Source organism: Lynx canadensis, chromosome E1 (genome assembly GCF_007474595.2).
Source record: "Lynx canadensis isolate LIC74 chromosome E1, mLynCan4.pri.v2, whole genome shotgun sequence".
In the NCBI taxonomy this organism is placed as follows: domain Eukaryota; kingdom Metazoa; phylum Chordata; class Mammalia; order Carnivora; family Felidae; genus Lynx; species Lynx canadensis.
In genome coordinates this window covers 45,043,104-45,056,742 of record NC_044316.2, presented here as the reverse complement: position 1 = coordinate 45,056,742, position 13,639 = coordinate 45,043,104, and the positions used below count along the sequence as shown (strand labels likewise).

General features: G+C 35.1%; 1 protein-coding gene across 3 annotated transcripts in view; it reads right to left on the bottom strand.

Moving 5' to 3' along the window:
• TANC2 (tetratricopeptide repeat, ankyrin repeat and coiled-coil containing 2) overlaps positions 1-13,639 on the bottom strand; it is a 383,338-nt gene that overhangs the window by 150,461 nt on the left and 219,238 nt on the right. For all 3 annotated transcript variants that reach the window (XM_030295266.1, XM_030295268.1, XM_030295269.1), the window contains 2 exons: positions 9,144-9,292; positions 5,253-5,439 (listed from right to left, as the gene is read on the bottom strand). In XM_030295266.1, coding sequence (XP_030151126.1) covers positions 5,253-5,439; positions 9,144-9,292 — 336 coding nt within the window. The remainder of the gene's footprint in view (positions 1-5,252; positions 5,440-9,143; positions 9,293-13,639) is intronic.

The following is a 13,639-nucleotide window of genomic DNA, read 5'->3' as shown; positions in this document are numbered from 1 at the left end:
AGAAATGCTTTACTAGGTCTTCTTGATCAGTTGAATAAGCAGTGTCCAGACTTCTTTAACAAACATGCCACATTACAGCTACTAAAATTTACTTAGTGTTAGAGAGGTGGGAAGGATGACGGAGTCACTAGTACAATAAATAGAAAAACTCAGTAGTAAAAATAAACCTACATATTTCTGAAAACAGGTTGGAGAAAACATGAAAAAATAACTCAAATTATCTAATGTTCAGTCTGTGACCCAGGAGGGTAAATTTAATTTTAATTTTAATTTTAATTTTAATTTTAATTTTAATGCAGTTGACATGCAATATTACTTTAGTTTCAGGTGCACAGCATAGCGATTCAACATGTCTATAGGTGATGCTATGCTCACAAGTGTAGCTACCACCTGTCACCATATAATGCTAGTACAATATCATTGACTGTATTTTCTATGCTGTGCCTTTTATCCCCAGGACTTATTCATTCTGTAAGTGGAAGCCTGTATCTCCCACTCCCCTTTACTAATTTTGCCCATCCCCTTAACCCCTTCCCTCTGGGAAGTATGACTTTCAAAATGTGATAGTTTGAATCAAATAAAGAATATACAACATCCTACTGGATTATATATTACTATTACTTTTATTAGGAGCTTCTGATTTTGCTTTTTAGTTACTAATGTGAAACATTTGGAAAACATAATCACAAACAATGGGCATAGTCACAGAACCTCCATCTTTGTACGTGTTAAATGATACAAGGCTATAGGACAGAAGACCAAATTTGGGAATAAAATCAGGACTTAAAAAATTCTGAGATTTGATGAAAAGAAATTCAAGAATTATACCATGTTGGAAAGAACTAGGACCTCCAGATAAACAAAAGGAGAAACAAAATGGATCCATGCTTAAATTCTTTTTGCTAAAAAACCACACCCAAAAGGACCATTATTAAAACTTAACATGAAAAAGGAATAGGAGAGAAATATTATATCTCACAAAGGTTACACTTATCAAGATTTTTCCTTTAAGGTGTGTGTGTGTGTGTGTATGTGTAGGTAGACAGCTGATAGGTGATTATATGTCATTAGCGGTATCTCAACTGGACACATATATAAGACAATTATATAGAGTCATACCAATAAAATAAAAAAAGAGAGTCATAAAATTACTATACAAATACACAATTGTGTTGGTGGTATTTCACCACATATTTAGAAAGGGTTGTGAATTTGGGGAGGGAAGATATGATTGAAACAGAGAATGCTTTCTGTGGTAGAAATTAACTTAGTCTGTGGTGAATCCAACTACATAGAATCAAATAAGTCACAGTTATTTAAAACCTTTTAGAACCCTAGAAAGGAACTTTTTACATTTAGAATGCTTAAAAAACCCAGGAAGTCTGCATTTCTGGTATTCCAATTCTCGTTACTAGGATTCTCCATATTTTGGCATGTTGTACAAGTGATACATTCAGGCACATGAATGGCTAAAAATTCTGATAGCTTTAAGTGGAAAATGTAGTGCGTTAAAAAGGATCATACTGAACTTACCTATAAAGGAATTTAAAATGGATAAATCAATACATTTAATAACTTTTGTGCCTTTTTGCTGATAGGGCAGGATTTAAATATAGGACATGAATAAACAATAGGCCATCTTGGAAGTTTTTGCTTGAAATAATGTAAGCAATATGTAATTCAGAGAAGTGGACGCTTGCATAATCAGAGGCGGAAATACTTAAAGCATATTTAACAGTTTAGGTAGGTAAGTCTTGAGATTTCCAAGGTAATAACAGTGTATCTTTCACTATTATTACTTATGCCATAATAAAGTTTCTTCCAACTAAAATTGCATTTAGAAAAATAAAAATGAAAGGGAAACAAATCATTTCTCAAGATGAACTGCTTATATATAATTTGATAACTATTCTACAGTTGAAGTAATTTTATGACCAGATATTCTTCTCATTCTTCTCTCGTAATTTTACAAGCAAATCTGTTTCAGTATTTATATACGTTAAAGAATGGTATTTCATTGTTCTTTAAATTAGATCTATTATCTACAAAAGCACTTATGGTACAAGGAATTCAATTTTGAAAATTTAGCAGAAAGAAAAAGCAGAGGAACATTCCTGCTATAAGTCAAAGCAGGATTCCATTTTTAATTTTCAGCACGTAAGAACATGTAATCTGAACATTCACTGACGTGTTAGGTTTCCCTCTTTGAAAGGTAACTACTTGTGAATAGATTTGGTCTGATCTGTCAGCACCGTCCCTTCTGCTTGGCTGAACACCATTCTAAAGGTATTTTTTATATATGGTAATATAGATGATATGCAGTGATAGACACTCTAATAATATCAAGAGAAGAACCCAAGAAGAAGCTTGCCTAGGGATTATAAAAATTATTTTGTTAAAATTAATCATTAAGAGAATTTAAGAGAATAAAATTGGTCGACAGAGAATTCTAATCCCTACTATTTATTCAAAACCTAATAAATCAATACGTAATCTTGTACCTAATGGTCACTCTAATCACTGCCAAAAAAAAAAAAATGATGCAAATTGCTAGGTTAGTCCTTTGTCCTCTTCCCTTCTACCCTTTAGCCCCCCTTTCATTTGTAAACATTTACTTGAGTACCTACTATGCTACCACAGGCCAGTTACTGGACTAGGTGCTACAGATACAGATCAGTAAGGCAAAGTTTCTGCTAACGAGAAATTAACAGTTTAATAGTGGGAAGCAGGTTCAAAAAGTAATTCTAATACCACACATTACATGTCATGATATGTATCTGCTCGGGTATTACAGGGAACAGGGAGTAATCATATGGATTGGATAAGAGTTGGAGTGGAGAATTGAAGACAGGTGGTGGTAGTGGTAGTGACAGAATACCTAGCCAAATCTTAAAAAGTCCATAGGAGTCATTCCAATGTAAGAGAGAGGAGACTACAGGCAGAATGGTCATGGAAAAACGAATCGTCAAGCAACAATAAAGTCTAATGCTGTTAGAACAATATACACAAGGCTAGAGAAGGCTGAAGAAATTGGCTGTGGTCAGATCAGGAAAGTCTAGGCTTTATTTTATAGGTAAATGGCAGTGAAAGGAGTGATATGATCAAATTTGATTTTTAGATAGTTCATCTTATAGGTAATACAACCAAAGGAGTACCTGGTTCTTGGTTAATTCACTTTGGTGGTTGTGTGAAAAACAGACTTGGAAAGGACAAAATGAAAAGCAGAGACAATACTCAGGTTTGTATTACTCTAAGTCTGAGATAATGGGGACTGCCAAAGCATACTAGAAAAGACGAAAATAAAATTCAGGGATAAGAAATTTAGGGTGGGGGCAGAGAAATGACAAGGACTCCTCTCAGCTTTTCAGCTTGGGTTCTTGGGTAGGTAGTGAATATTTTGGGCAACTTTATACCAATACATTTGAAAAAGAAAAAAACCATAGCTATGGAAAACTGATTCAAGAAGAAAGAGAAAAGTCAGAAAGTCCCAGAGTATTAAATACAGTGGAGTAGTAATTAAAAAAAATCTACATGAACATCAGGTCCAGATTATTTTTTTTAAGTTTATTTATTTATTTTGAGAGAGACAGAGAGAGAGAGAGAGAGAGAGAGAGAGAGAGAGAGAGAGAGAAAGAGAGAGAGGGGCTGACCCCCAAGCAGGGGGTCCAACTCACTAACTGTGAGATCATGACCTGAGCCAAAACCAAGAGTCAGACACTTAACAAACTGAGCCACCCAGGCACCTGGTCCAGATTACTTTAATGGCAAGTCCTGCTAAATATACAAGGAGAGGATAATTCCAATCTTTCACAAACTATTTCAGAGGTTATAAAAGAGGCTACTCTTCTACATTTTATTTCTCTATTTTATTTTGTTAAAATATTTAGTTACTTAATGACTATATCTTCATAAAGACTTCTCATATAAATAACTGACAAATTAGAAACTATTATGCTAAGTCACGAGGATATATAAAAACTGTAAGACATGAATCCTGCCTTTAAGAAGCTTTGTAATAAATTTTGAAATCAAGAAATGGAGTCCTCCAATTTTGTTCTCCACTTTCAAGTCTGCTTTGAGTCCTCTGAGTCAGAGTCCTCTGAGATTCCACATGAATTTTAGGATGGGTGTTTCTATTTCTGCAAAAAACTTTGTTGGAATTATGATAGTAACTTCAATAATCTGTAGAAATCTTGAGATATATTATCACTTTAACAATATTAAATCTTCTAGTCCATGAACACAGATTATATTTTCATTTACTTAAATCTTTTGAAATTTCTTTGCAGTATTTTCTGTTTAGTGTACACTTGGTTAAACTTATTCCCAAGTTTTAAAATTCTTTTTCATGCTATTGTAATGGAATTGTTTTCTTAATTTTCTTTTTTAATTGTTCATGGTTAGCATATAGAAGAAATGCAACTGCTTCTTGTGTGTTGATTTTGTATCCTGCAACTTTGCTGTAAAAATATTCTTTTTATCTACTCAATACTTATTTTAAAGGAATAAATTCACATGTTGATATATATGCATTTAAATAATAGAGATATATTTAGTTGCCATGGCATTAATATCTGCTATACTATCTAGTGTGATTTGGTAACCTTTAGAAGGAAGCCAAATGAGGAAGAAATATTTTCTTTATTCCTTAACTGATCCCAGTATGCCTGGCTTTTTCAGCTGTTGTCATTTGTTGACCAGCCTCTCCTCTTCCCTTCTCTGAACCTTTTATCTTCTTTGACTTTGGTAACATTATACTGTCCCAATTCTTCTATTTGTCTGACTACTCCTATCCACTGGCTCATTCTCCCACCTCTAATTTCCTGCTCAATTTGAATGTGCCCTAAGATTCTGTGCTCACTCCTGTTTTCTTCTCTGTACGTTTCCTTTCTTCAGATCCTCATTTCCCAACACTTCACTAATTTCCATTTGACTGACTCCCCTTAATAAGTATACAATAAGCAGAACTGAGAACCTCCATGAAACTCTACTAGTTCAGTGAGGAATGAGCATTTTCTGAACCACTTCTGTTGGCAGATAGATGAATCTACAGGAAGAAGTAGATAAACCTTTATAAGTACATATATACATATATATATGTATATACACACACATTATATACACATCTGAATATATACATTATATATACATCTCAACAACTCAAAAGCATTGTTTTTGAAAACCTTAAGCTTGTGTATTATTTTAAAAAGAAAAAACCCCCCACAAAATGATTAATATAAAAACCAACTCACCAATGATGCCGCTATCTCTGCTTTCAAGGGTAGAGGTTGGACTAGTGACAGCCCCATAGCTGCAGTCCTTGGCAGTTGCATTTGTACTGACTGGCGGGAGGGTGGAGCAGGGGCTACTGGCTGGTGGAGAGGCAGTGCTACTAGTCAAGGTGGAACAGGGACTTATCCGCTGGGTGATTGCTGAAGTCTGAAAAATTGGAATGAAAAATAAAAAAGATAAACTGATCGGGTGCTGATGTAAAATATATCTTAGGCAAAACATATGCTTTGATGCGAAAAAGAAGAAAATGTACATATATAGCTTTTACATCTACTCAGTACTAGTTGTTTTTTTGCCCTCCAGAATAAGAGATTCTGCCTTGTACAATTAAGGTGAAACTGGGTAAATTTAACACAAGCAGAGACTGTGGCCAGTTTTCCTGCCTCAGAAATTTCTAGTGACAAGTATTCTTTATCACTGCCATGAATTGATAAAGGAATTTTTAATTAAGCACAAGTTGTCCTTGCTATTTCTTATCAATAAGACTATTCTGAAGGCTTAAAACTTAGTCTTGTTAATACTCTTCTTTGGATTGAATGCAGAGAAAATGCCTTATTCTGAAAGTCTATCTAAAAAATCAATCAATGTTCATTTAAAACAAAACTAAATAATTTCTCTGTAGAAACCGATTACAGACTGAAATTGCTTTGTATCTTGAATGATTCTTATATCTGAGGTCACCTCATTTTAAAGTTTTTTGACAGGAAGGAGTGAATAATCACGAAAGACTGGTGGTAATATATCCTGGCTTACACAATTTAATGACATGCACTTTTCTTTAGCTCTTTCTACCCAAATAAATCGCCAAAATAATGAATAAAAGTATCTATTTTTTCAAACACTAAAAAATTTTATCCTTTTAAAAATGGTTAGTGATCAATGAAAAAATTACCTGAAGGAACACTAATGACAAATTTGACATCTTAAAATGTTAAATTTATTTTTTTATTTTTTAAATTTTTTTAAAGTTTATTCATTTTTGAGAGAGAGAGAGAGACAGAGTATGAGCAGGGGAGGGGTAGAGAGAGAGGGAGACACAGAATCTGAAGTAGGTTCCAGGCTCCGAGCTGTCAGCACAGAGCCTGACGCAGGGCTCGAACTCACAAACTGTGAGATCATGACCTGAGCTGCAGTCGGACGCTCAACCAACTGCACCACCCAGGCGCCCCTTTAAATGTTAAATTTAAAAGAAGCCTTTCACCTTCTTTACCTATACAGTCACTATTCATATCCTCTCCACTAAAACTGAGGGTTTACATTTAGCAACTTGACTAGAAAATGTGTTGATCACTAGATGTGAGAAGATTAAGGCTCTTTTTAGTCACCCTAAAATGAGTTTTAGATACAATCCCTGGTATTTAATCACATGTGTTGAATCCAGGTTTTGTTTTTAATTTAAATGCTATAACCAGATCACAAAAGATACATTCAACTTAAAGCACAAGTGACATTCGCAGAACCTTGCAACCAAGCAAATCTTTTCAATCATATTAATAATATTAGGAACTGATTTTTGTTAGTAATAGATCCTCAGATCTATGTCATTTCTCTTCTACTCTGTAATTTTTCTTCAGAGGAGGGAGGAGTTTCAATTTCTTTGTAATCTCCTCTGCTTTTGTAAAATGATGTTGGCCTACCAGAGCAATGATTTTTAACTGGGCATGCAGAAGAATCACCTGTGGAATATAAAAGGACAAGCTCCCCAACAAAACTGACAGACACAGAGCCCCACACCCCAGACGTACTGAATTAGAATCCTCCTTAGTTAGAAACTGACGTGGTGAATTTTTAACCTCCTCAATCCTCAGTTTAAAAAATATGTGGGTAGATGAAATGAACTATACTAGGATTTTTTTTTACATTAAATATATCTACAGTCATTCCATATCGAAAAAGTTTCATTTTGGTATGACTCTATTACTTCCATAGCAACTCATTTCCATTTTTAGATAAGATTCTCAGTCTGTTCTTTAAGAGAGGAAACTGTATTATACACATAATATAGCCAATGTGGAGGTTAAGCCCAAATGACATCTATTATTTTTACTACAAGTTGCTTTCTACAAAATGAAGCTTATATCACAGAATGTATGTTTTAAAAGCTTTAACTGTAAAAGCGAAGCTTAAAGATCAAGCCATTTAGAAAGTGGTAATTTGCTCATGGCTTATGAATTAAAAGGCAGGCTTTATATTTACTTAAGGAGGCTAGTTAATGAGGTATAGAAATCTCTTCTAGGCACAAAAGACAACATTAACCCTTCTCCAGGCTGAGAATGGTTTTTCCATTGTGTTCTCTCAGTCAGATCTCTGCAGAAGGAGCAGGCTCTGCGAAAAATGCAAGAGTCAGTTTTTGACATGTTAAATTTGAGATGTATGTTGGACACACAGATAGAAAAGGTACAGGCAACTGGAAATACACTGGAGTCAAGGGGAAAGGCAGGGCTAGAGGCAATTCAGGAGTTAAGACAATATTAAACAAACAAACAAAAGAATGGAGGCATTTCAATAAGATTAGACGCTCCAGGAATCTGAATTTTATAAAAACTGCCCAGGTGATTAGAAAGTGCCTCCAGCAAAACCAATGACCTAGGGAATAAGGAAAAAAAGAGAGAAGTCTGAGAAGAGAGCCCTGGAACACCTGAACATGATCCACATGATCCAAATAATCCTTGAAGACTATTATTTTATGACAAAACTAACATATAGCATAGAATCTTCACACATATTTGTTAAGAATATACAAGATGAAATTAATTTATCATCTTCTAGAATAAACTGATTCACTATAGGACATACATTTAAAAAATTTTTTTTAATATTTATTTTTGAAAGAGAGACAGAGCATGAGCGGGTGAGGGGCAGAGAGAGAGGGAGACACAGAATCTGGAGCAGGCTACCAGCTCTGAGTTGTTAGCACAGAGCCCGATGCAGGGCTCGAACCCATGAACCATGAGATCACGACCTGAGCTGAAGGTGGACACCTAACTGACTGAGCCACCCAGGGGTCCCCTATAGAGCATACATTTTAAAGATTAAGACCCTACAAATGAATCCAAGTCTAGTATTTCCTTTGCTACATTTAAAGTAAAAAATAGCCAAAAGAAAAAATTGCTAATATTTTTAAACTTTCTGACATGAATAGTTAGATCATTAATTTTTTAGATTTTCTCTTTTCTAATATATGTATTCAAAACTAAAATTTCTTTTTGAGCACATCTTTAATTACAAGTTTTATATACTACAAATATGTAAAAATATAAGTTTTGTTATATTTTGTTATTTTTTCAGTTTAAAATATTTTCTAAATTCTTGTGATTTCTTCTTTGAAAGTATATTAGAAGTATATTAAAAGCCAAACATCTGGGGGATTTTCTAAATTATCTTTTAGCTACCATTTTCAAGGTTATCATTCTGTAATTGATTAATTCTACTACGATCACAATAATTAGAATCTTCTCAAATTTGCGGAGACCTGCTCAGCACATTGTCAACTTGGTAAATAATCCACATGTACCTGAAAACGAAGTATACTTTATATTTCTGGGTGTCATACTCTCCACATGTCAATTCTCTTTCTTGGCTTATGCACTTATTTATTTCCTCATTCATTCCACAAACGAATCAAAACCAAGTGGCTTTTTAAACCTATGAATATAACTAAAAGATGTTTCATAAAGTAAAGAAATACAGTGATTATGGAAAATCAAGCTATGTCATCAGGCCTCAAAAGCTGTTCAAAAATTGGGATTCTTCTTCTCAGAACATACACATATGCATACACCCTGCAACATTTTCCCTGGTATAACAGGCTGATTTATCCCATGTTTCACAGGTGATAGCAAGCAGTTTACCTGATTTTCATCCTGTACTTCCATGCTGTATTGGTCACCTGGCTGAACTTCCGAGACTTTCTCTCCGAGGAGGAAACCCAGACGAGTCATGAGTGTGTTTGCTGCCTCATCTACAGATGGAGGGGGACCAAGTTCCTGTTCAGCATCACCTATAAGAGGCAGACATTGAAACACATGAATCTTTCAAAATAAAATGACCTCATCTTGCAACTAATCTTACATTCAATTCAGTCATTTCCTTTGTTTTCATTCTAAACCCAAAATTATAAGGTCCCTGCCTAGAAGCTGATTTTCCCACTTTTGTATATTATAACTGATAGATGGTTTACTCGTATTATCTTCAAAGTATCTACTTGAAACACCTGAGTTTGAGAGAATGTCTGTAATCTATTGAATAGAGGATGTTTCCTATTTCTTTAGCAGTTAGCCTTCCAATTTGGTCCCTGTGTTGGGATCTAACTGCTGCTGTAATCGTCACCTTCACTCAGGTTCTTTTCTTTTTCACGATTTTGAAATTAGTTCAAACTGACAAAAAAGTTTGAAGAATAGTACAAAGTACATTTTTCCCTTAACCATTTGAAAGTATGGACATGATGCCCATCATCCCTAGTTAGTATGTATCTCCTGTAAACAAAGACATTCTCTTACATAGCCACAGCGCCAGCACAGATATTAGGAAACTAACATTTGGCATTGCTATAATCTCACTCATAGACCTTATTTAAGTTTTGTCCTGGTACTGTCCTTTCTAGCAAAAGGATTCATTTCAGGGACATACAGCACATTTCATTCTTCGTTCTCTTTTAATCTGGAACAGTTCTTCAGTCTTTTCTTAACTTTCATGACCTTGACACTTCTGAAGATAATATGCCAGTTGTTTTGCACAATGTCCCTCAATTCGAATTTATCTCATGTTACCCCTGTGGTTTGACTCAGGTTATGCATTTCTGGCAGAAATATCACAAAAGTGATGCTGTGTTAACTTTGATCACTAGGTTGTGGTAGCATTTGCCAGATTTCCCTACTCTAAAATTACACTCTTTCTCTTTGGTAACTAGTAAATATTGTGTGTGTGTGGGGGGGGGAGGGATACTTTGAGTCTATGTAAATACATCCCGCTTCTCAACAAATTTTTAAATTAAAAAATATTTTTGTGATGAAATATGCATTCCAAGATTTGCTATTTTTACACGCACAATTCAGTGGCATTAAGTTCGTTCACAATGTTGTACAGCCATTACCACTGTCCATATATCCAGAACTTTTTCATCATCCCCCAAAGAAACTCTGTACCCATTAAATAAAAACTCCCCATTCCTCCCTCTTACTAGCCCCAGCTACACTCTATGAATTTGCCTATTCTAGGCAAATATAAATGGGAATCACACAATATTTATCCTTTTTTGTCTTGCTTATCTAACTTCACATGTTTTCAAGGGTCATCCATGTTGTAGCATGTATCAGAATTTCACTCCTTTTCATGAATAAATAATACTCCATTGTATGGATATACTACAGTTTATTTATCTGATGGTGGACACTTGGGGGTTGTTTCCATATGTTAGATATTATGAATAGTGATAGTATGGACATTGGTGTAAAAGTATCAGTCTGAATCTCTTCTCAACAAACTTTTTGCCCACTATTTTTTAGCATTCATTAATCCATTACTCTTTCTACTGTTTAGTTTCTTTTCCTCACCTATTTATGTGCACTCAAAATTTCCTATCTATTCAATGAGTTATAATCTGCTACTATCATTAGTTATTTTGTTGCTCCAATTGTCTCCAATGTGGTCAGGGTAATAAGCCCTTCCAATTTGGCTCTTGGAACCCTCTAACAGACCTGTGTCATTTTCTGAGCCTTCTTTTCTTTCTGGCACAAGATGTTCCAGGCTCATTTTTTCCCTGCCCTAGCCCTAGAGTCAGACACTTTTCCAAGAAGCCCTGGTTCTTTTTAGTGGAGAAAGGTATGTTCATTGCTGTTAGGACATCACTGTCCTCCAGGTCCACTTGGATAGAGTTAAGCAGTATAATCATACACATATATACATACATGTATATATACACACATTCACACATTCTTACATTCATTCTCACTTGCAAATCTGTATACAAACACACACCCCAAAAGTTCACGGTGACACTCTAATTCCAGTTCAATATGATAAGGTTAATTCTAGGGTTTTTTTTCTCACAATTTTTTCCCCCAAAGTTGTAAAATTGTTCTCCAATAGTGAGAAATCTGCTCCCCCCAGTGCAAATAGTGCTCATCCGGCAGTGCAAATGTCACTGCTCCTCACTGCCACCCTGCACACAGATGCTCTATTCACCCTGGCTGGGGTCCTACCCCATGCCACAAGAGCCTGACTAGCACTTCCCCCACAGTCAGGGTCATTTTTAAAAAACTGATATATAATTCACATACCATAAACTCTATCCTCTTAAAGTGTATAATTCAGTGGCTTTTAGTATATTCATAAGGCTATGAAACCATCGTCACTTTCTAATATTACAATATTTTAATCACTCTTAAAAAACCCCATTAATAAAGTTCATTTTTGTCCTGAAATTTAGACCCCCCCCCAAATTCCTGATGGCTGGCATTCATTTTAATCCCCTGTTTCCAGACTGCTACATTCTTTCCACACAATTTGCTTTTTGGATTCTTTCTACTTAGGCTGTTTTTCAGTGGTTACCAACTATAGGAATTATTCTTTTTCAAATCTTTTCAATGAGGGATGATAAACAAAGTCAGTATGAGGTTTTCCCTTGGATTCATCATCAACATAAACTTATTTCCAAATATAGAAGTTACAGAAATCACATGAAAAGGAGCCAGGGAACTCAAGATGATCTATTCTAAGAGTGATGCAGAAATAATATATTTAAACTGTTTATACTAACTTGATTCATTGTCAACATTTTTTCAGATTTTGTTTTACATTCGGATACATTTAGTCTAACTTTACAACAACACAGTAGCACAGATCCTATAGGACATTACAAAAATTCTTTTTTTTTGGAGAGGGACACGTCCTTTCAGCATAGCAAGCATTAGCTATAATGTCATATGGTTTGAGGCCAAAATATAATAGCTTCTTGATTTTTTAGGATATTCAGTCTTATACATTAAACTGCTTCATATGACAAGAAAGTGAGATTTACATTATTATTATTCAATTTATATTTATCATAACTTCTCTACTAAAGTTATAAGCTGGGGGTCAGAGGAATGGACTATGTGTGCATTTCTGTATATGATGACTGAACTCAAGTATTCCATCTGTGGAAAATCTATATAAAACTTTCATTGAATTTATGTCAGAGTAGAAAAACAGACTCTGTTTTCTCTTCCCTACTTCCTCTCCAAGAGTCAACAAAACCAGATTTCTCTGCCACAAAACAGATACAGTAGAATCGATAGGGGTATTTTTATTTACAAATATTTAAGTTTACTTTGTTCCCGCCACCCCAAGAATGAAAGTTTCTTATTTCTTGATAAAATAAGAAAGGTAACTGCTATATTCAAACTGATGAATTACCCTCTACCCCCCCCCTTTTTTTTTAATTTTTAATATTTATTTATTTTTGAGATACACAGAGCACAAGCAGGGGAGGGGCAGAGAGAGAAGAAGACACAGAATCCGAAGCAGGCTCCAGGCTCCGAGCTGTCAGCACAGAGCCCGACGCAGGGCTCGAACTCACGAACTGTGAGATCACGACCTGAGCCGAAGTCGCTTGCTTAACCAGCTGAGCTGCCCAGGCGTCCCACCTCTTCCCCTTCTATAGATTAAACTAGCTAAGCTTTTCCAAGTTCTTCTTGGCATAGATTCCTGACCTCTAGATATTCTGGGGCTCCATTTCATTTTCTTCTAGGAAGTTATCCTGGCATCAAATATTTTCTATGTACATGTTAACATCAGGTATTATGAGAATTTACATGACGTGGAGGTATAGTCGTTGAGGATTTATAGAATGTGGAGATACAGGCATCGACCTTAAAAAGTTTATAACCTGTACAAAGGTAAGACATGTTAGGTCACACGACCCATTTATTTGGCACATAGTGCACCTTATGTGCAAGCCACCGATTTAAAGCACTCTACAGTGAACTTAGTCTTTATAACAATTTTATGAAATACGTATTATTACTTTCATTTTGCAGATGAGAAATCTTAGGCACAGAGAAATTAAGATACCTGCTCATATCCCACAAGCAATAAATGGTACAGCCAAGTTAAGAACCCAGCCCCCCTGAATCCATGCTCCCAGAATTAATGCTCCCAGTGTTATATTGCTCCCTCATTGGAAAGTAGTATTACAAACAGTAAGAATGTTTAGATAAGAGACAACTTATTAACAAGAGGCAAACTGCTTACAGTATATGTGATACTGTGATATAATAAGAAATATATATTTGGTCCTTGTTCCCAGTTGTTGGAGCGGAGTGCCTAAACTCTTGGATATTCTTGAATGACAGTGGTGAGAGAAGCA